We start from the raw sequence: 26,136 nt of genomic DNA, 5'->3' as shown, positions 1-26,136 counted from the left end.
GGAGGGATGGCCCAAATGCAGGCCCTCATGGAGCAATTTATGGCGCAAATGCAGGCGTTCCTCAACCTGCAGAAGGACGATATGAGGGCTAATAGTGAGCAAATGAGGGCTGATAGTGAGCGATTGGGTGAGCGATTGGAGGGCCAAATGGGGGTAATGAGGGACGAAGCGAGGGCTCAGAGTGAGCAATTGGGGGTAATGAGGGACGAAGCGAGGGGTACCGGTGAGGGATTAGACAAGAAATTAGAGGGGTTAGACAATGGGATAGAAGGGGTGAAACATGGGTTAATGGGGGTGGAAAATAGAATGGCTGCCCAGGAGAATCAGATAGAGGGAGTGAAAAATGGGTTAGAGGAGTTAGAAAACAGTATGGAAGGCAAATTGAGGGACATGAGGGACCAAGCGGAAAGGGAAGTTAAAAAAATGGGGCAGCAGATAGAGGGGGTCAGAATGGGGGTAGAAACTAAATTGGATGCTCACAGGGAGGAAATGGAGCAGATGAGGGTGGCATCTGGGCAGGAGATGCAAGTGATGAGAGAAGAGATCAGAAGAGGTGTGAGTGAGGAGGTCGGAGGAGTGCGCGAGGAGGTGAGGCACTGTAAGGAGCGCATGGAGAAGGAGGTGAGAAAGGGGACTGTAAAATTGCAAGGTGGCATAGAGGAGTTGACGCTGGGAGTAGAACAACTGACAGTGGGACAAAAGGAGTTGGGGGACCAGGTAAAGAAGAACACAGCGGTAATAGAGGGTTTAAAATCGACACAGAAGGAGATGAAAAAGGACGTAGGGGTAATTAAAAAAGAGTGTCAGACGGTACATGAGGACCTGACGAGGAAAATGAACAAGGTGGTAGAGGTGATGGAGGTTAAAGAGCGGGAGGTGCGGGAGCACATAGAAAAAAATTAAGTGGAGTTAGAGGAAGAACTTAAAGGGGCGCACGAGGAGATGAAGGAGGTGAAGCAGAAATTAGAAGAAGTGGAAGAAGGGGTGAGCGAAATTAAGAAGCGACGGAGAGAGGATAAGAAAGAGATAAAGGAGGAAGTAAAAGAATTGGTCCAAAGTCTGTGTTCGGATCGTGATGATGTGCTCATTAACCGGATGAGGGATTCGCAGGTGATGGAGGAGAAGCGAAGACAAAGAGGACCCGGTGTAAGTGGTGACCAATATGGTCGTGCGTATGATGCGCCAGGTGATTTAATAAGCTTGGGGGTCGAGATAGACCCGGATGTTCGTGAGAGGCCAAGAGTGAGGTGTATGGCTGGTCCGGAGGGTATGGAACGAGGGTGCGAGCAAGAGGGTCCGGTGATGGGAGAGGTGCGAGGTGTGGGTGAGCAAGGTTGTGGTGGTATGGAATGGGTAGCGGGTTGCGGAAGTGTGACCCATGCATCGACACCAACAGGGGTAGTTTTTAGAGGGACAGGGGAGGCACGAGAGCCCCTTGGGGGTAATGTACTGTGGGGGCCCGGCCGGTTCGGCCCCGCGCTGACCCCGCAAGGGGCGACGCACGGGGTCCGGCAGGCGGGCAACGACTCGCATACGAGGTGGTCCCACAAGGTCCCACTCGCGCCGTATGACGGCAAGAGTGATCTACGCGCGTACCTGGCGCAGTTTGACTGTGTGTGTAAGGGCAACGGTTGGGGTGAGGACGAAGGTGGAGTACACCTGGTGGCCGCATTGCGCGGCGCGGCGGCGGAGGTGCTGACGGCATTACCACCGGGTGCTCTCACCCTGCCAGCCCTCCGCGACGCCCTAATTAATCGATTCGGCATTGAACAGCAGAGCGAGCTTGTTAAAGCTCAGCTCGCGCTGCGAAAACGCAAGCCCCAGGAAGCCATCGGGGAACTTGCCCACGACATTCGCCGCGCAGTGGGGATCGCACATGCTAGCATGGCAGCGGACTCCCGGGAAAGCCTGGCGCTGGACCATTTTATCCAGGCCCTCCCGGATATTGAGCTCCGGCAACAGCTCGCCATGTGGCGCCCGCAGACTCTGAGCCAGGCGGCTGACGCCGCGGCCCGTTGGGAAGCAGCGAGGCCCCTGGCCCGGGGGAGCGAGCGTCACGCAATGGCGGTCCGCCAGGTGGGACCCCCGATGGAGGGAGGACCCCTTAGGGGGCCCGCCCCCGACGTGAGTCCTGACCTGGCGGGCATGGTCCGGAGGCTGGTGGACCAGCGCCTGGCGGGACCTGGACCATGGCAGGCGGCCCCGGAGGTGGCCCGCGGTGGACCACGAGCGGGAAATCCAATTCGGACCTTCAGGGGGGAAAATTTGGAATTCCGGAGACAAGCACCTTATCAGGTGAGGTGCTATACCTGCAACCGTCTGGGTCACCTGGCGCGGCACTGTCGAGCCACGCGCCGGGATGATCCCCGGCGGTTGAGGCCCTTAACTCCGCCCAGGGGGGAGCGGGTTAGCCGACCCCAGACACCCCCCCGCCAGACCCCGGGAAACTAGAAGGCCTTACACCGGCGAGCAGGCGCCCCCGTGGATTGCCTCGGCTTTAGATGCCGAGGCGGGACCCAGTACCTCTGAATAAGGGGGGCTTATTAGTGCCAGAGGACTGGGGGATTGATGAGCGATGGGCCCGGTGGGTAAGGGTGGCATCCCTGCCACCCTTCCCATGCGTGGGGCAAATGCGCTATAGTTTATGGGGTGTATGGCAGTGAAAACTAGCCCGGGTGGGTTAGGTTATATTGTGTGTAGGGACCTAGAAGATGACATTAGGTGACGTTAAGGTTAGATAGTGACTGATACCTGTAGTGGGGACGCAGGTAGTTTAGTGTGGATGATAATGACGAGGGAGCGCAATAGTTTAAAGGGACGACTGGGAAGATCAAGTTTCAGAGGGGAGTAGTTAGATGAGATGATGCTGTGTGAGAACTGGACAGGTGTGTGGAGCAGTGTATGAGTAGTGAGTGTTGTGGATCAGCGCGAATGCGCTTGGGGGAGAGAAGGGTGCAGGCGGCACCAAGTATGAGAGCACAGGTGTGCAAGTACAGGTGTGTGGAATACATGGAGTATTGGAATGAGTGGTGTGGAGAGAGTTGGAGTAAGTGGTACGGAGTGGTGTGCATGGTGCGAAGGTGTGGATGGGGGAAGAGTGGACCCCTTTCACGAGTACCCGGGGCGGGTAGTGTAAGTGTTAGGTAGAGGGTACAGGTAAATTGTGGTTGGATATTGGCATCTGTGGTGTGGGTGAAAGAATGGTCTTTGGATGGGTGCATTAGTGTTGTGGAAATGGCTGGGCGTGTAGCCTGTTAGTGTGTGTAGTTGGTTTGGGCACTCCACCACTGTGAGGATGTCGGCCAGGTGAGGCCGCAGGTGGGCTCTGGGAGCCGGTAGTTGTGGATGGGGCCCGAGGATCCGGAGGACGGACCCGGGTAGCCCAGTGCCAGAGGGCACCAAGGGGTGACAGAGCCAGGAGAGGGCCTTCCCCAGTTAGTTAGGTTAGGGTGAGGAGCTAGGTAAGCTCGGGTGGCAACTGCAGTGGTGGAGGTGTGCAGGTGGGTAGACCTGCTGGGAGAGCTACACGTCACAGCCCAGAAATTGTGCGAGGGCACCGGGAGATGAATCGGGGGAGTGAGACCCCAAATTGAGAAGCACCACAGTTTGGTCAATGGGAATTGGTTTTTAGAACCCATAGTGTAAGTTGGCCAATGGATTGGCAGGGAAAGACCCCGGGTAATGTAAAGTTGTTAAAGTCATTTAGGAAATAGTTAGGATTGATGAACCTGTCGCACCATACGCAGCCACTTACCTGAGGTGATGATGATGACTCCACACCTGTGTTCCTTTGTTCTGTGTTGCAGGAAGGGAGAATTGCTGTGTGGATTTGTGAGATGCATCACGACGTGGATGAGACATTGGGGTGATTCCATCTCTCCCTCCTTAGGAGGGACTGATGATGAATTGGTGATGGCAAATTTTGATGTTGAGTTGGAAATGGCAAATTTGATTGGTTAGGAGGGAGAGAAGACGAATTTGGTTTATGGGAGGAACGGGGAAGACAGTAGGAACGTTTGTTGATGTGTAAAGTAGATGTTTATGGGTAGTGTTGTGTTTTGTGGATACAGTAAGGGGTAAGGGAGGGGCAATGTAGGTTACCTGGTGGTGGGGGTGGGGGGAGCGTACGGTAGGAACGTACCTGTCTCACCTGGTTCCCATGTGCCCCTAGTGTGCATTACCTAATATTGCGTGCACTTTTGCGCCCTTACCACCTTACTCACTTGTCTTTTCTTTTGTCTCCCACCTCCGAGGATCTGGCTCTGGGGCAGAGAGAGAGGAGAAAGAGGTGCTGGCTCCGCAGTTGTGGGCCTGTACTTTCGCTGCTTGCTGCCTGGATCGATACACCATATGGACCGCAATTTTTGTGGCCGCCCACAATGGACCGCAGTTCTTTTGCGGGCAAGCACCACCCGTTGATGGACCTCTGGGTCAACGTGGCACCTATGCCATACAGGTGAACCACTTATAGTTGGCCCCCCTGACGGCCACAGTTTAGAAATGGACGCGGTTGGCGCCTTTCTTTATTTCTAAAGAAGCCAGAAGGCCAAGGCACTCCAAGAAGGCAAGACCAGCGGCAGAACATCGGCCGGCTGCGACACCACCGGTGACTATGAACACTTTATTGGTGCACCGGATGGTGCTGACTGTACATGATGGGGTGGTGCTTTTGGTGCTTGGATGGGGTGCTCTGCACATTATTAAAGGCCGTAAGGCCACAGAGCACTCGTGGGTTGGTGTATCGATGCTGGCATGCGTGCTCTCTCTCTATGCATAACATCTGCATGTGTTCCTCAAAGAACAGGTCCTGGATCGTAGTGTAAATATCAGTGTAGTCTTGTATAAATGATGCTCCCTACCGGCTTTATGTTTAGTTTGAGGATTCTTTCCGCGATTCGGTTATCCTGTGGGTGTGTTTCTGTGAGGAGAAGGGTGCAACGTCGCAGGGGGACATATTTACTCATTTGTGAACATCTGTAAAACTGTCGCACTCAGGGTTGAGTTAATAGTAGAGGGAACTACATCTGAGTGCCACACTAACGTAGGGAAAAATTTATCGGGTCGGGACGGCCCGAGGTAGAGAAGGGTGCAATGTTGCGGATATGAGATTGGCATCCATCCATATCCGCTTGTAAATATTCCCCTATTTCCTCAGTACTTCCCAACTATCCCCAATTCCCCATTCCCTAGTCCCATTTTCTGTAAACAACACTCTGTAGACCCGACCTTCCCCTATTTCCCCCATTAAATGTCACATCCAGTTCCACCGCATCTCACGTAGACAACTATAGGACATCTTGCTAGTTATTCTGAGTCTATGTCAGTTAAGGACTCGTTTCCATTAATTCTGACTCTTCGTTGCACCAGAATGTGATTGTATGGCACCGTTAGGAAGTTTAGGACCTCCCAATACTTCCCCGCAGCTTTTCCTCACGGTTCAGCAACAACAACAACAACAACAGCAACAACAACGGCGGCGGCGCGGGTAGTGCGCGTCCTCACTCCGGCTTGGTTAGCCGCCATCGAACATGTGCTCGACGGGGTTACCACGTAGGGGCTGACTGTCAGCTCCTCATCAAGGGCGGAGCCCGGTAACCCCCCGCACCCAATAGAAGCGGCGGACCGCTCCCATCTGGGGCGGAGCCAACGAGCCGAGGGCGTGTCACTCCCCGCTGAGCATGCGCAGGAAGAGGGAGGTGACGTCAGATGCGCCCTCAGCTTGGAGAGAGAAGACGCCACCTCCGAGCGCTGCGATACCTCCCCGCATCTCTGGACTGGACCGAGCTGTATCCTGTCCCTGAGCCAAGGTGCACCTTGTGCTATCGACTGCCTGTCCTTCCCTGCCATCAATCCCTGTGTAAGTCAGTCTTGTTCCGTTTGTCTGTGGTCTGTCGGGAATAAGATAAGACTGTGTCTAAGTGCCCATCTTTTCTGTGCTTTACCTCTTGCCTTGTAATCTACCCCTTTTCTGCATCACCAATTATATCCTCCTCCGGAGGTCTTGAGAACTGTACCCCTTGTGTCGTTTCATTTATCCCAGCCGTTGTGTCCTTTCCTTCATTGATTTAGCATAGCGCGATTTGGTCAACGTCGGGTGGAATCGGGTAAACTGTGCGAACACGGCGGCCATTCCGCTCGGCCCATCATAACATCTTAATCAGCCGTGTCCGTAACAATATATATATATATATATATATATATATATATATATATATATATGGTTTTATTTTTGATAAGCGTTATGGTTTTCCAATAGTTTTCTCAGTCCATGCTGAACTTTTCTCCGTGTGTATTGTGTACGTACATAATGCCAGCAATCGTCGTCCACAACTCGGGCACAATTTGGTGTCTCGTGGTGACCTTTAACAGAGAAACTAGTCTATTAGTACGTGGGCTGATCCCTTAAAAAAACAAAATTCGTCTGCACCTCTTAGATATTAGGTTTCTGTGTTTTATTTTGTACATATGTGTATAAGAAAACATTTTAACTTGGGAAACTCTCTGAGAAAGTGTCCATTCTGCCTCAAAATTACGTTTCAACCGTGTCACCCCCTCTTGAACCGAAACTAACAACTTTCAATTCGAACATTGTATTTCGCATGTGTATACATCTTTACAATCACTTGAAGTGGGTTTCTAACTTATTCTAACATGCTGATTACAGATACAGAGACCACAGACTGTTCAACCTTGTTAGGTTACGATATTCTCTAGGTCATTCTTTACACGCGGATTGTTGCAAACCTCAACCGCTTTTGCATACACAGCTTGGTCAGATGTGATTACAAGTCTGCCATGTTCAGTGTTAGTGGCCTGATAGTCCAGCAGGTCCACAACGTTGCTCGCATTGGTCAAAGCTGTATACACCGTGGAAAGATCTCCAGGTGCTTCGTTGATCACAGGCATGTACCCTATGTTATGGGAAAGCTGTCCCTCATCGGTGCTACACAGGATCTGGTTTTGTCGGCTCCATCCAGGCACCACCTGCAACAACAAGAAAGGTGCTCGTTTCAGAAAAGGCATTATTTGAATTTGAATTTGTGTAATCATGGTAGTGTAGCGGTTACCGCTGGATGCACACAATCGCCTTGCACCGGCCAGAACACGGCCAGACGTGCCTCTCCCGGGCATGCCCGGACTCACTGTTCCCGGGCATGCCCGCTATCGCCTTTCCAGGGCTCGCCCAGAGCGTCCGGGCATGCCCGCTATCGCCTTTCCAGGGCTCGCCCAGAGCGTCCGGGCATGCCCGCTATCGCCTTTCCAGGGCTCGCCCAGAGCGTCCGGGCATGCCCGCTCTCGCCTTTCCAGTGCTCGTCCAAAGCGCCCGGGCACGCCCAGCCTCGACTTGCCAGGCCGCAGCCAAACACGCCCGGGCAGGTCCAGACTCGCCTTTCCAAGGCTCGCCCTTGACACCCGGGCATGCCCGGTATAGCTTTTGCCGGGCAAACTTCCCGACATAAATGTGTATATATATTGCTGCCCGATAAACGGGCTTTGGTCAGAATACCTGAGCTGTTTTGTTTCAATAAAGCAACTCGGACGAATTCCGTCTTTGGTCGCGTCAATTCTTTCGACTCGCGTTGGAGCGCAGCTCCTTCAGTAGCATACGTCATGCTTCAGGAAATCCCCTGCGATGGAATTTGTGCCACCCCGTGCCCCTCCTGCAAGATGATTGACAATACGACTGTCGTTACGTACGGCTGCTGCTTCTTTGAGTTTCTCCACTGCAGAGAGCAATGTGAATGGTGTGGCCTTGTGTTTTTTCGTCGGTCTTTTTTATCTTGTTTGTGTAGCTCTTGGCATATGATACACTTTCCCAGATCAGTGGGTTGAACTTTAGAGCGTGTAAATCTTTTTTGTGGGGAACAACCGGCGATTTCATCAAATGCATCCTCAAGTGGTGAACGAGCTACACGCTTCTTTTCCATCGAGCGTACACTCTTTTCGAGGGTGTACACTTTGTAGCAGTTGATATGTTTCACGATGCTACTGGCTTCGACTGGCAGTGGAACTGTTCCGTCAATGTATTGTTTGAGGGTTTCGTAGACATGGTCTTTCCGACGTTTCGCGGCATCGCACAATTTACCCCACGAAGCTGTTGTGAACGTGACTTCCTTGCCTGGAGTTTCACTGTACCCATGACAGACGCACTGGTTCCATTTCACCGGTGGCATCGTGCCTCCTCAACGTCGACGAATCACTGTTTCAGATCTGGAAGTATATGATAAATATTATATAATTACTGTAAACATATATGAGTATTTGAAATCTTAGCACTAGCTGTAGAATATGGTGAATAATATATATCCACCATGCTAAAAAAACAATATCTATATTGTGTTCATTGGTTGTTTCTGATTCATATCTGCTTCAAATAATTTTCAGCAAACTAAAACATGAATACATGCGTTTGGTGTCATATTGAGGTTACTTGCTTTCTAAATGAAAGAAAAAGTAATTTTTTTCGAATTTGCTGCAGCCCTGTTCGACATACACTTGACATTTACCAACAATTATGTGTAGTTTACCAAAGAAATAATGTGGGCATTGTATCCTCATGTCTGGAAACATACAAAACGATAGTTCATACACGTATGTACCTGATCTAGATTAGAACATGTGAGAATTAAAATGTTTCATCATAATCGGTTGTGGCCATCTTGGATTTCACAGATGGGCCCAACCTAAAAAGGTTTAACAGTCTGTGGTCATTGTATCTGCACTCAGCACGTCAGAGTAACTGAGAAACGCGCTTCAAATGATCGAAAAGATGGATATACATAGGAAAAACAATGTTCCAATTTATAATTGTTGGCTTCGGATCGGTCGGATTTCAGGGGGGGGGGGGGGGAGGCGTACCGTTGAAATGTAATTTTGAAGCAGAATGGACACTTTCTCAGAGGGTTTCCCTAGCTAAAATTGTTTCATATACAAATATGTACAAAATAAAACCCAGAAACCTAATATCTAAGAGGTGCAGACGAAAACTGCATTTTAAGGGTCTTATGGGAATCGGCCCACCGACTATATCCATGAGTCTGTGAGCTAAGTTGTCCAATTTCCAGAAGATCGCATGGTTTTTTTTTCTTTCTACATCTTTGGCAGGTGAGTGCTTCTACGGGTGGCTAGAACCACTTCTCGCACGCATTGCTGAAAACCGCACACGTGTGGTTAGCCCCGAGATTGTTGCCATTGACCCGGACACCTTTGAGTTTTCGAAACCCAGTGGTTCGGCGCACGAGGCAAGCCGTGGGATTTTTGACTGGGCCCTCACATTCGGCTGGGAACCCGTTCCAGTCCGACTTCGATGGCACCGGCGGGACCAGTTGGACCCCATCATGTAAGTGTATTGGTTTATGGAATCGATTTGGGGAATGAGAGACCATGTGTGGAAATTTTTTGAATTTTTTTTTGGACATCATGGAAGGCTGATGTAGAACTGGTTAATAACATAGCATTGCTCAATGCATGACTTCCATCTAAATCTTCTGACCTCGCCTTTATATTTGACCTCCAATGTTACTTTCTGGCCATGTGACCAGCTGCTGACTGTGTCTCCCCATAGGTCACCAACATTTGCAGGTGGTCTTTTTTCTATCTCGAAGTCATACTTTGAGCATTTGGGAACATATGACGAGCAGATGGAGATATGGGGAGGAGAAAACATTGAGATGTCATTCCGGGTAATTTAACTTATTTTGTTCAGAAGGAACGTCGACTTTGACTCGCGTTGTTTTCATGACGCCAAGCTCGCTGGGTTGACCCCAGCCAAGAACCAGGGAGGCATGGTGGAAAACATGCGTCTTGACCATGAATAGGAGGAAATGGTTTGGACTGCTCTGTTGGTCCAGTCCATTTCGTGAAGTAAAAAAGAGAAACCAACATATACAAGATGATTTAATATCCATTATTGAAAAACGATTCACCAGTTGTGTATTCTTCTGTGTTAGGTGTGGCAGTGTGGAGGTCGCCTCGAAATCATTCCCTGCTCGGTGGTTGGTCACGTTTTTCGCACGAAGAGCCCCCACAGCTTCCCAGCAGGACCGTCCGTCATTACACGTAACCTTGTGCGAGCTGCCGAGGTTTGGATGGATGAATACAAATCTATTTTCTATCGGCGCAACCGTGAGGCAGCGAGGATTGCATCCCAGGTGCGTGGGCGCATGCGATGCCAATCACTGCCAAGGCTTGGAGCGAGATGTGTCTGGAGCGAGATGTGTCTGGAGCGAGATGTGTCTGGCACGAAGCTGCATGCCATGAATTATGTTCTAGACTTGGGCAAGCTTTTTCAATGTCTCAGTAATTTTGAGTGTGTGTGTGTGTGTGTGTTTGTGTGTGTGTTTGTGTGTGTGTGTGTGTGTGTGTGTGTGTGTGTGTGTGTGTGTGTGTGTGTGTGTGTGTGTGTCCTGCTTCGTGTGGTCACCACTATCTCTAAAGAGGAACTGGACAACTTTTAAAACATTCTTCAGTGTCTGGTGGAGTTAGATGTCGTAAGGACTAGCAACTCCACTTGTGGAGATAGTTTTTTTTCTGGTTTTTTTTGGATACAGGATCGAGGCTCAGGCAAGAGCTAACATTTATCACACAAAAAAATCAAAACAGACACACAAAGTATATTATAAAAAGGGGAGCGGTAGACAAGATGGGGAGAGAAGGGGAAGCACACAAACACAACATTTGAGAGCAGGGACATCGGGAATGTGTGGGAGGGAGAGGGCTTGGGGGGAGGAGGCATGGGAAGTGGGGGGGAGAAGTTTCAAACACAAGGACACCAAGGACTTCCAGGAAAGAAGTTGGTATTTCAAAAAAGTGGATTTGGGGTGAAATTAGCGGGGGTAGAAAAGATCAAGGTTTTGGACGGGGGAAGATAAGAGATGGTGGTGAACAGCTGTTTTAAAGACCTGGAGGGAGGAGTGGGATTGAAGAGAGTGAGGGAGTTTGTTCCAGAGGTGGGAGAAAAGAGGAATGAAGGAGTGAATTAGTTGGGCACATTGTTTGGATAGTAACCCCCTTGTTCTTTTCACACAGTTGTGTTTTCAGAGGAAAGGCCTGTAAATGTTTCCTTGGTATGTTTATGTATCACGGGGCATACAGCAGCGATACTTCTGTAAGAAAGACCAAATTGAATGATTTTTGATCATTCCTCGGTTGTCTGTTGCTTTTCCTAATCTTTCATCACACAGAAGGCATTTGGTGATATATCTGAGCGTCTCAAACTCAGACAACAACTTTCTTGCAAGAACTTCAGCTGGTACCTGACCCACGTGTATCCGGAAGCGTACATCCCCGATCTCCATCCTGAAATCTTTGGAGCCGTAAGTTTCCTTTGTGTCCCTCTTTGTCGCCCTTGTTTTTCTGTACCTGCTTCTCATTCCACCTGCACGAAACTCCCATATATACAGTGGAGTTCCATTATCAGGAACACTCGTTAATCAAGTGGCGCTTATGCTGGACAATCCTGTTTGAATTAATTAATTTCATCTTGATAATAAAAATGATGAAATGTAAAATGTTCAGGAGAAAAAAATAATTAATATCCATTGAAACTTTGTGGATAAATTAAATAAAACTATGTTATGGCTAAATGTCAACTTTCAGGTTGAACCATATTAGGTGAAATGTAGATTTTTTTAAATTTTATTTTATATTTATTTCGGTGATGTCATGGCGGTGTTGTGCTCCCTTGCACTGAATTACAGGGGACATCCTTTATGCTTACTTATTTATTTGGCAGGAAAGGCGGGAGGGAATGGTAGGAATGAGGACCGACCTGTACACAGATTGTACCTGCAGGTTATCACCACGCTGTTGTAATTGGAGTAAGTCAGCCCGATGTTAATGTGCTCACCATTAAACTGTCTTGTTTTCGGTTCTGTACAAATCTCAACACTTTTTGCCTTTCCGATGTGATGTCAACAGGGGGCGCCGCATTCTGGAGCATATACCGTCTTTCAGAGGGGACGTAAATGCGCTCGTCTGACTTGTGAGGGTCCCGCAGAAATAACAGTGCACGAAAAGGGTCATTGTGAGTGTTGTTGGATTGATGGTGAGTTGTGTTTTTTTTTTTACTGTTAGGTCTGCCTACAGAAGGGAACGAACGGACAGGAAAAGAGGAACAGGAGGGGGAGCAGGGGGAGGAAACGCTGAAACTAGCAAGTAAGATTGGTGGGTTGGATAGGTTAATGGGGATACTAAATACCATGTGGCAGGATTGGGGATGACAAGAGATGGGAGCGCACTGGTTGCTTGAGGCCCTGGATGGAAGAGTGAGACAGGACAACCTATGCAACGTGATTCCATAGATGGAAGATGCGAAGAATAAAATAGTTGAAGTGTGCAGTCAGCCTGAATTTTGGAAGTTTAACCAGGAAGGGATTACCGAAAGAACGTGTGCATTCTGGAGTTGCTGGGGAGGGTCGGAGGATTGAGACAGAGCAGAGGGAGCGATGTTAGAGTATGGACGATGGAAAACAGAGACCCCACCGACCTGCCTACGGTGTGAAAGCAACAGACCTGTGCTTCACCCTCATCATGGGAGATTCCAATAATTCTGAGAGATTTCGATTTGATAGAATCCAGGAGAGACAGAGGTGATGCTGGAGCACCATCTCGTACCACTAACCTACTCCGGCACCATTGAGCTATGCGCAAAGGCCTTGTAAGCTATGAGTAGCTCTGATTTTTATTTTTTCCAAGGAAAGACCAGGATCAACGGAGGATTCCCAGTCTGCAGCTAGCTTTGGAGGCCAGCTTTGCTATGTGGTCAGCCCAGGAAAAGTCATGGCTGATTGTGAGGCCTAGAAGTTCAAAAGACTGAACCTCTTCCAGTGGCTGACCATAGAAATGGGCAGGTGGGTTCGTTTGATGATCTTTCCGGAGCGACAGGGTGAGACTGAGATTTTCCAGGATTTAAAGACATGTTCCATTTAACAGACCAGCATCTCATCAATTACAGATCAGCAGAGAGTGATGTAGCTGCTGTCGGCCTATCAGTGAGATGGGAGTATTATATAACACAATGTGGAGTTGTCTGTAAGAGGGAAGGAAGGTTTTCCAGAGCATCAGATAGGTCATTTATATGGACGAGGAACAGGTCTGGGCCCAAAACATTGCCACGGCAAACTCCAGGTTACACTGGAAATGTGGAGGAGAGGGATCTTATTAAAGGCAGCACATTGACTGACTGAGTGGAGGAAGTCAGGAATCCAGCAATGAAGGCCTTTTATGCCACAGGCAGAGATCTTGGTAAGTAAAGCAGGATTCCAGACTTTGTCGAATGGCCAGAATATGCCCAGGGAGACGGTCCAAACCACTTGTTTGAGATTTAAGACCTTCAAATCATTCCTGAGAGGAGCAGAGGCATGTCCAGTATAGAGTGGCCAGGACAGTGTCTTCATTGGGAAAGTTGGAGTGATTGGGCGAGTTTCTGTTTTATTTCATGTATATGGCAACCTGGGGGTTGCAGGACACTTGTTTTCTGACCTGCTGCAGGTCCTGGTGGACTTGAGCGGAAATGACATTGGAGTCAAAACTGTGACAAAGTCACTTGAAAACCCAGGTTACCAAGGTGTAGCTCGTGCTGTTTATTTTGCACTAGTGTATGCAAAAGGTCTTTATAGTCCACGCACAGGGTCAAAATCTAATTGGTCGGTAATAGTCTACTCAAGGGATCTCGTGCGTCATCTTTTGCAAAATTTGATTTTTATTTCTTCGTTTGCAGGATTTGAGGAATAGTATGATGACCAAATGCAAGCTGATTTTTAAGTTAATCATCTGTAATAGGATATGAAAGTTAGCTACAGGTAAATCGGGTAAAAAGGAAATAAGGACAACGAAACAAATGGCGTTTTCTCCTTTTTAAAGGTTCGGAATCGAGGATTGGACAAGTGCTTGGACACTGGGGGGGAAGGTGGACAACCTGGTAAAGCACTCATACTGTACCCCTGCCATGGCCTTGGAGGCAATCAGGTATAAAGACTTCTTGCAGATTCCAAAATGTGTTTAAAATCTGTTTGAATTCGAGATAACATTTCTTCAACAAAATAAAGAAAAGATGTGTTTTTATTTTCAGTGCCCCCCTTCCTGCACCCCCCGCATCCCCCACCCCCCAAAGCAATTTGTGATGTATCTGCTTCGCTCCCTCTTAATCACATCACATTGGATAATACTACATTGACTCCTCTTAATCCTCGTTTCACCGTTGCCCGTTACCTCCTCCCATGTTCCCGATACCGCTTGCTGCACATGGAGACAGTACTTTGAATACACGGTACAGGGGGACATGCGACACAATGTGCAGTGGCCACTGTGCGTACATGCCATGCTGGATGCCGTGTGCCTCGAGGTGTGTCGCCATCACAGCGCCGGTATGCTCGTGCCTGGCGAGCAGCGGTGGACCCTACGTAAGGTACTTGCTCGGCTCGCCGCAGGTTTCGTTTTTTGATCCTCCTTTTCTTCCTGGTTCTCAAACATGTGCTTACAAAAATGCAAGTGATCATTCCGGATTCGTCTGTGCTGCCATTGATTTGATGTTCTCTGTTTGTGTTGGTTGCTCTTCGTATAGAGTGATTACTCGTGTATTTTTTCACGCTCCTATTTATTTTGATCCTGCGGCTCAGGCTCTGATTATTTTGGGCCTACCGTTTTTACGGTGTAGCCCATCGGGCAGAGCCGTCTAGAACAGTGTTTGTTCGTCTGTATGTATGGATGTATGTATGCATGTATGTATATATGTATGTATGTATGTCCCCTCAAACGTATACCAACCAGAGCTGAGAATCTGGTTGCATGACAGGGTGATGTGATTACGTCTGATGTCATTACGGCGGTGCTGCAGCTGACTCTCCACGCACCGCCATTTTGATTTCTATACCGTTCATTCCGAACATATCGTCGAACCTGTCATATATCACATTCGCCATGCTCTAACTTTACGTTTTTCATTCAGTGTGAAACACAAACAAACCAATTGTTAAAATGACCATCAAATATCGAAAGCATAGACGTTACGTCTCTTCCACCAATACGGTACATATAGGCCTTAGGCGTTATGACTCACCGTCCGCTTCAGACAAATTTAACCCAGGTTTCTTAATACAGTAGTATCGTTTTTGTAGTAATAATAATATTACAGTAAATATAACCATAACACTTTAATCCCAATGTCGTGAATGGAAAGTTGATGGATTTAAGTGGTGTAAAAGCGGAAGTGAGGAATTCACCTGTTTTAAAAATAAATAAATATAATTTTCATAATAATAACGTAACGTTATTATTATAGCAAATCTAATCGTAACACCAATCCCTTTGTAGTGACTGCAACGTTACTGGAGGTTAAATATATATCTTATATATATTAAAGTAGCGGAAGTTTTGTGTCTGACCGTCATTGTGTATATGATGTCATTAGGGCGTAAACACCCGCTCACTTTGAGAGCGGCAGGAAGGGTCATTCCTCTTTGGGGTATATAGATTGCAGTCTCTCTATGGTCGGGTCTCAAGAACATTGGGTGTGTGTTCATTTACAAAGTTTCTTGTGGAGAGATCGCCAAGTGGTTAAAGCATTCGTGCAAGCACTCCATTCAAAACCATTAAGGAACGGCTGGCTTGGCAAGCGCTCACTAGCTGATTGGTAAATGAGCACACCTCCAACCATTGTGGGGTATATAGATTACAGTAGATCTTCGCTCAGTTCTGTAAGTAAAACTTACCTCATGGATGTCTGGATTCCTCCAAATTTCTTTGTTTAATGTTATAAACAGCATCAGCGACTGTTTAAAAAGCCAATCATGTGTGTTTGTGGTTTATAATATTTTGCAAGCCCGGCTCTGCCACTGTTAGACTTTTGGTCTTGTTTCTAATGATTTCCCATATAATACTCGCTATCACCCTGTCTCCATCCCCTCTGTTCCATTATTCACCACCCTAGCTTTGTTTCCTTCCTCATACCTAATGTTTAGTAATAAAATAAAAAATAAAACTTTCTTTACCTAACAATTTGTTTCTCTATCTCGCTTTCTGTTGACTACGTATTCCACAGGCCCTGCCTCCTTATCTCTTCCGAGAAGGCAAATCTGAAGGCAACCTCCAATCATTCCACAATGCCTAGACCAAGTGTGTGTCCACTCCAAGGAAAACCAGGAAACAATATCTGGCCAACCTCAAGGTTGGACTCTCAAACCTTTCTCCTTCTTCAAAGACTCGGTGGTGCCTGGTTAAGTCTATCTCTGGGGTATGCTCCCCTTCATCCTTTCCCTCACTTCAAATGAACCACAGCTGACTGCTCATGAGAAGGCCGAATGTCTCAATTCTGTGCTTGCTTCCAAATATTGTGTACCAAACGCCTCACTCCCTACACCTACCTCACTGGTACCCAACTGCTCATGGATACTGTCTTTCACACTTGAGAATGTAGAGAGGTGTATGGCAAACCTCAACTCCAATTCTGCGACAGCCACAGACATCATCAGTGCATGTGTCATTAAAACCTCCTCTGCTGCTCTTGCTCATCCTCTTTCTACTCTGTTCACTTGATCGTTCTCTCCGGGTCAGTTTCCAACTATCTGGGAGTTAGCCAACATCGCTGCAATGCACCAAATGTGGTGCAAAAATGGATCCTCGTAATTACAGGCCTATCCGTTTGCTTCCAATTTATAAGCAAAGTCATGAAATCTATCATTACAGTTAACATGAATCCTTCCTTTTATCCAACGACCTGACCTCAGATTACCAGTTCGGATTCAGGCCTGGTCATGTTACCCTAGACATGCTCTAGGGCCGTCTCTGGACATATCTCGAGCATGTTGATACAGTCTGACACCACGCTCTGATCTCCAAACTCTGCGTATGGTATCCAAGGCCGCCTCCTCTCATGGATCACTGACTTCCTCTACTCCCATAGTCAGTGTGTATCTCTTAACAGGATCCTCTAATGTCCTCTCCCTGTCAAGGCTGGAGTGCCCTAAGATAGTGTCTTGGGCAAGGTCTTGTTCCTCATCTTCATCAAAGGTCTTTCTGATTTCCTGGGAAATTCTGCTCATCTCTTTGCTGACGATTCCACCATCTACTGTATAATTTTCATCCTCCTTTACTGACAGGCAGGTAGCAGCCTCTTCCCTCTCTGCACACCTTGGTAGAATCAGGAGCTAGTCCAACACTTGACATATGTCTTTGAATCCTGACAGATCTCACACAGTCATCCTGTATTCTCCAATATGGCAGTCTGGCAAACCCTCCCATCTACTTCCTAAACAAACCACTTGAAGAGGTTAAGTTACTCGAACTTTTGAGCCTCACTATCAGCCATGATTTTCCTTGGGCAGACCTTACTTCCAAGATGGCTTCCAAAGGCAGCCACCAACTGGGCATCCTTTGTCGTGCAACCTCTTTCCTTTGCTAATCTGAACTTTTGAGAACCTACTAGGCGTTCATTCGCAGCTTGATGGAGTACTGCTCTCACCTTTGGGCTGGTGCCCTGGATATGGATACTAGTGTCCGTTATTAGTGTCCGCTAGCCCTGGCGTCACACCTTGCCCTTCTTGATGCCGTGGAAAGCAAAGCTCTCAAAATAATTGGGATCTCTCACGACGAAGCTGAGTGTCTATGCCTGCTACTTTCCTTTCCTCTTCTTGCTGTGATTCATTACCCTCGCCTGAGGAGAGGGTATTGCATTTGAGTCCGTTTGTTACTTGCCGGAATAGTTTCCGGCAAGTATGTTGGTCGGTTGGTTTGTCTGTCTGTCTGTTTGTGCGCAGTAATAGGTCTACATCGTTGCACATAGCGTCGCCATACTTTACACACATATTTGCCTTGCCCTGGAATATACTGTGCCCAATTTTTAACTCTCTAAGCCCAAGGTCAAGCTCAAGGTCACCCAAAACGTGAAATCAGGGGGGTCGAGTTTTCATTTAACATATATTTCAAACCATTATAACTCTAAAAGTACAAGAGATATGCATACACTTACTGTTACTGACATATAGGAAGTCACATACGACATTTCATTTGGCACCATGACCTTTGACCTTGAGTGACCTTGAAAGGTCAAACTCAAGGGCAAAATTTGTTTTTTTTACTAATACCTCAGTCAAACTTCATCCGATTCCCTTCTAACCAACACCCCTGGAAAAAACAGTACATTCCGGCAAGTCCTCGGTCTCTGACCGATTTCTAGTTTGTTTGTTTCTCCGCACAGAATAAATATGATTTTTCTGTGCAACCGTTGGTCCGATTGACAGGAAATTTTCACCATAGGTGCAACTCCACCTGTAGATTTTTTTTTAATGACAATTATGACGTCATAGGTCACGTGGTTCGTCACCATCTTGGAAAAACCGAAAAACTTTGCACCTCCATATCTCCGAAAGCGCTGCATAGAACAAATTGAGACATGGCTCATTGTAAAGAACTCTCTATGTGGAATAACATCTGTTAATGATGATGTCATAGGTGCCTCCATTATGACGTCATAATTCAACAAGTACAAAATATCATCCGATCAAGATGAAATTTCTTGAGTATAATCCAGGAATAAATTGGTGGAGAAAAAAATAATAATGATATCATTGGTCACGTGGTTCGGCCGCCATATTTGTTTTAACACAAAACCTTTAAAAGCCACTGAAAACGCATCCTGGCGAGGGTTTGCAATCTCTGATTGCTCTTTCTTGTTCATCTTGTGTGTAGCTTTTTCACCCTCATGTGTTTTTTCTTCCCAACCTCTTTATCTCACTCTCACTTCTACTCTGCTGTTGGTGTTTCCGTCTTTCCATTTTGTTCCCTTCCATGAACCTTGATCATGTATACAAAAAAGAAGGAAAGAAAGGAAGAAAAAGAGCTCATGAGTTGATGGTGCCCTTTTTAATTCTTCTTGTTCTCTTGATTGACTCCATTGTATATAAAAAAAACTTCAACATTACAATTGGATTAACTTTTGGAATAAGCTTTTTGAGGATAAATGCGGGGTACAGTTCCATAGTTTTCCTTCCGTCTTTGGTTGGAAAAGCTGCACAGTTAGTTTGATATATTGCATCGGTTGGAAACGTGTATATAAACCGTTGTTGAAACTTCCCAAGGAAGCAAGAAACACTGCTGTGCCGTTTCCAATGGTCACATGTGTCAAAACAGCCAAAAAGACAGCTCGGTGCAGTTTGTTTTTGGTAAAGCGTTACCTTCATACACAGGAGGTGTTTGTCTCTGTGTAAAAATAGGACTTTTGAGTGCTGTTTGCAGACTCTCACATCTGTGCTCGTTTCGTTATCCCTCCCTGGTCCCCGGAAGAACAAGTTGATTTACAACCCCCTCACGGACCTTTGCCTGACGGCCAGGGGAGAGAGCCCGTCGCTGGTTCCGTGCAACCCACGTGACAAGCACCAGCAGTGGATCTTCGCGTAGAGGAGTCGGTGACCTTTAGAAAGTGTGGCGCGGAAAGCCAGCACGGGTCCAAAGAACACATCGCCGTGCCAGTGGAATCACGGCCTTGACCCGAGCCCTTGGCACGTGTTCCTCACTTGAAAACAGACTCGCGAATGCTCCGTCCAATGACTTCAATTCCCAATGGATCATTCATCTTCGGTCTCGGTAGTTTACGTGTGCAAGGTGTGCCTTTTTCGATGAATACCAAATGCTTTGATTTTGATGTTTGTATGGAAGATTGTGATTTTGCTATAACACAAAGCGGTGTTAGCTTTGTTTATTCGTTCCCCCTCCACTCCCTTTACTACCTCATTCGTGGAGTTCATCAGACATTTTGCTGGACAACACGAGTACATTAGGCTACATTGTGAGGAAGTACCGACGTGACCTCATAGTGGATAATAAAATAAATTAAAGTTTTTGTGAATCGTGTGTTGACTTTTCTACAAACCAAAAACGAGTGTTGAAAAGGCATTTTCGAAGATGGTATTTTGATTATGACCGAGTACTTGTGTTATGTATGGGTATTATGCTTACCTCCACCAAAAAGGTGCATGGAGGTTATGTTTTCACCCCTGTCTGTTTGTCTGTCCGTTTGTTACTTGCCGGAAAAGATTCCGGCAAGTATGTTGGTTGGTTGGTTTGTCTGTCGGTCTGTCTGTCTGTTTGTGCGCAGTACTACGTCCACATCGTTGCACATAGCATCGCCATACTTCACACACATATTTGTCTTGCCCTGGAATAGACTGTGTCCAATTTTTAACTCTCTAGGTCCAAGGCCTCCATTCTGACGTCATAATTCGACAAGTACAAAACTTCATCCAATCAAGATACAATTTCTTGAGCGCCATGTCGGCATAAACTGGTGGAGAAAAAATAGAAGTCATCGGTCACGTGGTTCGGCCGCCATCTTGGAAAAACCGAAAAACTTTGCACCTCTTTCTCCGAAAGTGCTGAATAGAAAAAATTGAGACATGGCTCATTGTAAAGAAATCTCCATGGGGAATAAAATATGTTAATGATGATGTCATAGGTGCCTCCATTATGACGTCATAATTCGACAAGTACAAAACTTCATCCGATCAAGATGAAATTTCTGGAGCATAATCTTGGAATAAATTAGTTTAGAAAACAAATAATGATGACGTCATCGGTCACGTGGTTCGGCTACCATATTGGTTTTAACACAAAAGCCTTAAAAACCACTGAGAATACATCCTGGCGAGGGTTTGCAATCTCTGATTGCTCTTTTTCTTGTTATCCTTATTGTCAAGGTCATCCAAAACGTGAAATCATGGGGGTCGAGTTTACATTTAAAATATATTTCAAACCACTATAACTCTAAAAGTACAAGAGATATGCATGCACTTACTGTTACTGACATATAGGAAGTCACATACGACATTTCATTTGGTACCATGACCTTTGACCTTGAAAGGTCAATCTCAAGGTCAATTTTTTTTTTTTTTTACTAATAACTCTGTCAAACATTATCCGATTCCCTTCTAACCAACACCAAAATGTTCATTATTCAATTCCCGAAAAATAACGTGTTGCATAAAATGGTGAAAAATGCTGAGTTTTAATTATTTTTTAGGGTCAAAGGTCAGGGGGCCAAAGTTTGGGGTCAAAGTTTTCATTGAAAAAAAATTTCAAACCACTATAACTCTGAAAGGACAAGAGATATGCATACACTTACTCAGTTACCTTCCACTGCTTTGCCTATCTACATGTTTAGATTTCCCGCCATTTTGATCCAAAATGGCCGATAAAAAAGTACATTCCGTTAAGTCCTCGGTCTGAACGATTTTTCGTCTGTCTGTGCGCAGTACTACGTCTACACCGTTGCACATAGAATCGCCATACTTTACACACATATTTGTATTGCCCTGAAATAGACTATGCCCAATTTTTAACTCTCTCGGCCCAAGGCCTCCATTATGACGTCATAATTCGATAATTCTACAAGTACAAAACTTCATCCAATGAAGATGCAATTTATTGAGTGACATGTCGGCATAAACTGGTGGAGAAAAAAAAATTGATGATGCCATCAGTCACGTGGTTCGGCCGCCATCTTGGAAAAACCGAAAAACTTTGCACCTCTATATCTCCAAAAGTGCTGAATAGTAGTTTTTCTGGTTCTGTTCTGTAGTTTTTCTGGTTCTGTTCTGTAGTTTTTCTGGTTCTGTTCTGTAATTTTTCCTGGTTCTGTTATGGAGTTTTTCTGGTTCTGTTCTGTAGTTTGTCTGGTTCTGACCTGTAGTTTTTCTGGTTGTTCTGTAATTTTTTCTGGTTCTGTTATGGTTTTTCTGGTTCTGTTCTGTAGTTTTTCTGGTTCTGTTCTGTAGTTTTTCTGGTTCTGTTCTGTAGTTTTTCTGGTTCTGACCTGTAGTTTTTCTGGTTCTGACCTGTAGTTTTTCTGTTTCTGACCTGTAGTTTTTCTGTTTCTGACCTGTAGTTTTTCTGGTTCTGGCCTGTAGTTTTTCTGGTTCTGACTAGTTTTTCTGTTTCTGACCTGTAGTTTTTCTGTTTCTGACCTGTAGTTTTTCTGTTTCTGACCTGTAGTTTTTCTGTTTCTGACCTGTAGGTTTTCTGGTTCTGACCTGTAGGTTTTCTGTTTCTGACCTGTAGTTTTTCTGGTTCTGACCTGTAGTTTTTCTGGTTCTGACCTGTAGTTTTTCTGGTTCTGACCTGTAGTTTTTCTGGTTCTGACCTGTAGTTTTTCTGTTTCTGACCTGTAGTTTTTCTGTTTCTGACCTGTAGTTTTTCTGGTTCTGACCTGTAGTTTTTCTGGTTCTGACCTGTAGTTTTTCTGGTTCTGTTCTGTAGTTTTTCTGGTTCTGACCTGTAGTTTTTCTGGTTCTGACCTGTAGTTTTTCTGGTTCTGACCTGTAGTTTTTCTGGTTCTGACCTGTAGTTTTTCTGGTTCTGACCTGTAGGTTTTCTGGTTCTGACCTGTAGTTTTTCTGGTTCTGTTCTGTAGTTTTATTCTGTTCTGTAGTTTTTCTGGTTCTGACCTGTAGTTTTTCTGGTTCTGACCTGTAGGTTTTCTGGTTCTGACCTGTAGTTTTTCTGTTTCTGACCTGTAGTTTTTCTGTTTCTGACCTGTTGGTTTTCTGGTTCTGACCTGTAGTTTTTCTGGTTCTGACCTGTAGTTTTTCTGGTTCTGACCTGTAGTTTTTCTGGTTCTGTTCTGTAGTTTTTCTGGTTCTGACCTGTAGTTTTTCTGGTTCTGACCTGTAGTTTTTCTGGTTCTGACCTGTAGTTTTTCTGGTTCTGACATGTAGTTTTTCTGGTTCTGACCTGTAGTTTTTCTGGTTCTGACCTGTAGTTTTTCTGTTTCTGACCTGTAGTTTTTCTGGTTCTGTTATGGAGTTTTTCTGGTTCTGTTCTGTAGTTTTTCTGGTTCTGTTCTGTAGTTTTTCTGGTTCTGACCTGTAGTTTTTCTGGTTCTGACCTGTAGTTTTTCTGGTTCTGTTCTGTAGTTTTTCTGGTTCTGACCTGTAGTTTTTCTGGTTCTGACCTGTAGTTTTTCTGGTTCTGACCTGTAGTTTTTCTGGTTCTGACCTGTAGTTTTTCTGGTTCTGTTCTGTAGTTTTTCTGGTTCTGACCTGTAGTTTTTCCGGTTCTGACCTGTAGTTTGTCTGGTTCTGACATGTAGTTTTTCTGGTTCTGACCTGTAGTTTTTCCGGTTCTGACCTGTAGTTTGTCTGGTTCTGACGTAGTTTTTCTGGTTCTGACCTGTAGTTTTTCCGGTTCTGACCTGTAGTTTTTCTGGTTCTGTTCTGTAGTTTGTCTGGTTCTGACATGTAGTTTTTCTGGTTCTGTTCTGTAGTTTTTCTGGTTCTGACCTGTAGTTTTTCTGGTTCTGACCTGTAGTTTTTCTGGTTCTGTTCTGTAGTTTTTCTGGTTCTGACCTGTAGTTTTTCTGGTTCTGACCTGTAGTTTTTTTGGTTCTGACCTGTAGTTTTTCTGGTTCTGTTCTGTAGTTTTTCTGGTTCTGTTCTGTAGTTTTTCTGGTTCTGACCTGTAGTTTTTCTGGTTCTGACCTGTAGTTTTTCTGGTTCTGTTCTGTAGTTTTTCTGGTTCTGTTCTGTAGTTTTTCTGGTTCTGTTCTGTAGTTTTTCTGGTTCTGACCTGTAGTTTTTCTGGTTCTGACCTGTAGTTTTTCTGGTTCTGACCTGTAGTTTTTCTGGTTCTGACCTGTAGTTTTTCTGGTTCTGACCTGTAGTTTTTCTGGTTCTGACCTGTAGTTTTTCTGGTTCGGACCTGTAGTTTTTCTGGTTCGGACCTGTAGTTTTTCTGGTTCTGTTCTGTAGTTTTTCTGGTTCTGACCTGTAGTTTTTCTGGTTCTGTTTTGTCGTTTTTCTGGTTCGGACCTGTACTTTTTCTGGTTCTGTACTGTAGTTTTTCTGGTTCTGTTCTGTAGTTTGTCTGGATCTTTTCTGTAGTTTTTCTGGTTCTGACCTCTAGTTTTTCTGGTTCTGTTCTGTAGTTTGTCTGGTTCTGACCTGTAGTTTTTCTGGTTCTGACATGTAGTTTTTCTGGTTCTGACCTGTAGTTTTTCTGGTTCTGACCTGTAGTTTTTCTGGTTCTGTTCTGTAGTGTTTCTGGTTCTGACCTGTAGTTTTTCTGGTTCCGACCTGTAGTTTTTCTGGTTCTGACCTGTAGTTTTTCTGGTTCTGACCTGTAGTTTTTCTGGTTCTGTTCTGTAGTTTTTCTGGTTCTGACCTGTATTTTTTTCTGGTTCTGACCTGTAGTTTTTCTGGTTCTGACCTGTAGTTTTTCTGGTTCCGACCTGTAGTTTTTCTGGTTCTGACCTGTAGTTTTTCTGGTTCTGACCTGTAGTTTTTCTGGTTCTGTTCTGTAGTTTTTCTGGTTCTGACCTGTAGTTTTTCTGGTTCTGACCTGTAGTTTTTCTGGTTCTGTTCTGTAGTTTTTCTGGTTCTGACCTGTAGTTTTTCTGGTTCCGACCTGTAGTTTTTCTGGTTCTGACCTGTAGTTTTTCTGGTTCTGACCTGTAGTTTTTCTGGTTCTGTTCTGTAGTTTTTCTGGTTCTGACCTGTATTTTTTTCTGGTTCTGACCTGTAGTTTTTCTGGTTCTGACCTGTATTTTTTTCTGGTTCTGACCTGTAGTTTTTCTGGTTCTGACCTGTAGTTTTTCTGGTTCCGACCTGTAGTTTTTCTGGTTCTGACCTGTAGTTTTTCTGGTTCTGACCTGTAGTTTTTCTGGTTCTGTTCTGTAGTTTTTCTGGTTCTGACCTGTCGTTTTTCTGGTTCTGACCTGTAGTTTTTCTGGTTCTGTTCTGTAGTTTTTCTGGTTCTGACCTGTATTTTTTTCTGGTTCTGACCTGTAGTTTTTCTGGTTCTGACCTGTATTTTTTTCTGGTTCTGACCTGTAGTTTTTCTGGTTCTGACCTGTAGTTTTTCTGGTTCCGACCTGTAGTTTTTCTGGTTCTGACCTGTAGTTTTTCTGGTTCTGACCTGTAGTTTTTCTGGTTCTGTTCTGTAGTTTTTCTGGTTCTGACCTGTAGTTTTTCTGGTTCTGACCTGTAGTTTTTCTGGTTCTGTTCTGTAGTTTTTCTGGTTCTGACCTGTATTTTTTTCTGGTTCTGACCTGTATGTTTTCTGGTTCTGACCTGTAGTTTTCTGGTTCTGACGTCACATCGACAAAATAGTGTCCAAACTGTTATTAGTTTTGTTGCTGTGTTATGCGTGATTGTCTCCACATCCACCAGGGACTTCTTCAGCACTAACCAAAGCTTAACCACCTTTACCACACTGTTAGCATCACCTTCATTACCATTGCGGTTCATGCACACCTCTCTCAACCTTTAGTTGAGAAAATTTGTTGTCCTTGTTTTTCTGCTGATGCAAACCGACTCTTGTCCTTTTATAGACCCGTTTTCCCTTGTTGGATCCCCTTTCCTCGTCCTCGATAAGTGCCGGGCTGCAAGAGGAACCTTTACAGTGAAGATGTTGAAAGTTTTAAGATTCAATTTGTGTTTATTTACGAGATCTCGGGATGGAAAGTGAGCACTTGCCACAGTAAACAAACTTGCTTCGTGCTCAGGTGTGGACCAAGACCTTCGAGAATGCAGGGTTCAAGTCTGGCCTCATCGAGATGGTGCATTTGCGCACACAGCTCGTATAAAGCACCATTTGTACTTTCTTCCGATGCTTTTGCCCACTTCTCTCCAAGTTCCGCTCCATTTGTCTTTCATCGCTTCCTCCACAGCTGCTCGTCCCAAGGTACCCCACCCGCCGGGTCATAAAGAGCCGAAGTTGGCTCCACATATAGGTCACCATTCCCAAAAGCCATTTGTTCTTGAAGCAGTGAAACGTCACAAAGCACACAAAGAACGTTCCGATTTCTTGCTGAAACGTTCGTTTTAATGGACATTGATTCCCGCCAGGAAACTCATTCGTAAAGGTCATGTGCGCAAGGTGTCCAGGATGGTGTTCACAGGTGCAGGTGAATGGCTGATTGAGTGTGGCTGAACATCAAGGCAGCGCTAACGATACCCGTGAGTTGTATCGCTGCATACCTGCATACCTATTACCCGTTTCAAAGGACACGATGGTGCCCTCCGCACTCTTTGAACCTGCAAGGCAGGCGTGGAATGAAGTCCCAACGACTCGCACAAACTGTAATACTCCATCACTCTTTAATGTCAGACGCTGTTTAAAAGGTGCCTTCTCCCCCCGAAACCCGACGCC

The 26,136-nt window shown here is 45.7% G+C and overlaps 1 protein-coding gene across 4 annotated transcripts in view; it reads left to right on the top strand.

Moving 5' to 3' along the window:
- Positions 1–19,840, top strand: part of LOC137429581 (polypeptide N-acetylgalactosaminyltransferase 6) — an 86,353-nt gene extending 66,513 nt beyond the window's left edge. For 3 of the 4 annotated variants that reach the window (XM_068119600.2, XM_068119601.2, XM_068119599.2), the window contains 7 exons: positions 9,106–9,340; positions 9,566–9,683; positions 9,951–10,151; positions 11,184–11,315; positions 13,864–13,968; positions 14,255–14,407; positions 19,279–19,840. In XM_068119600.2, the coding sequence (XP_067975701.2) occupies positions 9,106–9,340; positions 9,566–9,683; positions 9,951–10,151; positions 11,184–11,315; positions 13,864–13,968; positions 14,255–14,407; positions 19,279–19,392 (1,058 nt within the window). In that variant the 3' untranslated portion in view covers positions 19,393–19,840. Of the gene's footprint in view, positions 1–9,105; positions 9,341–9,565; positions 9,684–9,950; positions 10,152–11,183; positions 11,316–13,863; positions 13,969–14,250; positions 14,408–19,278 lie in introns of those variants that run through there. The other variant, XM_068119602.2, reaches the window with a different exon arrangement.
- The last annotated feature ends 6,296 nt before the right edge of the window (positions 19,841–26,136 follow it).

This window comes from Myxine glutinosa, chromosome 6, assembly GCF_964187855.1.
Source record: "Myxine glutinosa chromosome 6, kmMyxGlut1.1, whole genome shotgun sequence".
Lineage (NCBI taxonomy): Eukaryota > Metazoa > Chordata > Myxini > Myxiniformes > Myxinidae > Myxine > Myxine glutinosa.
Note: the sequence above shows the minus strand (reverse complement) of the source record. Positions and strands in the feature narration are given on the sequence as shown.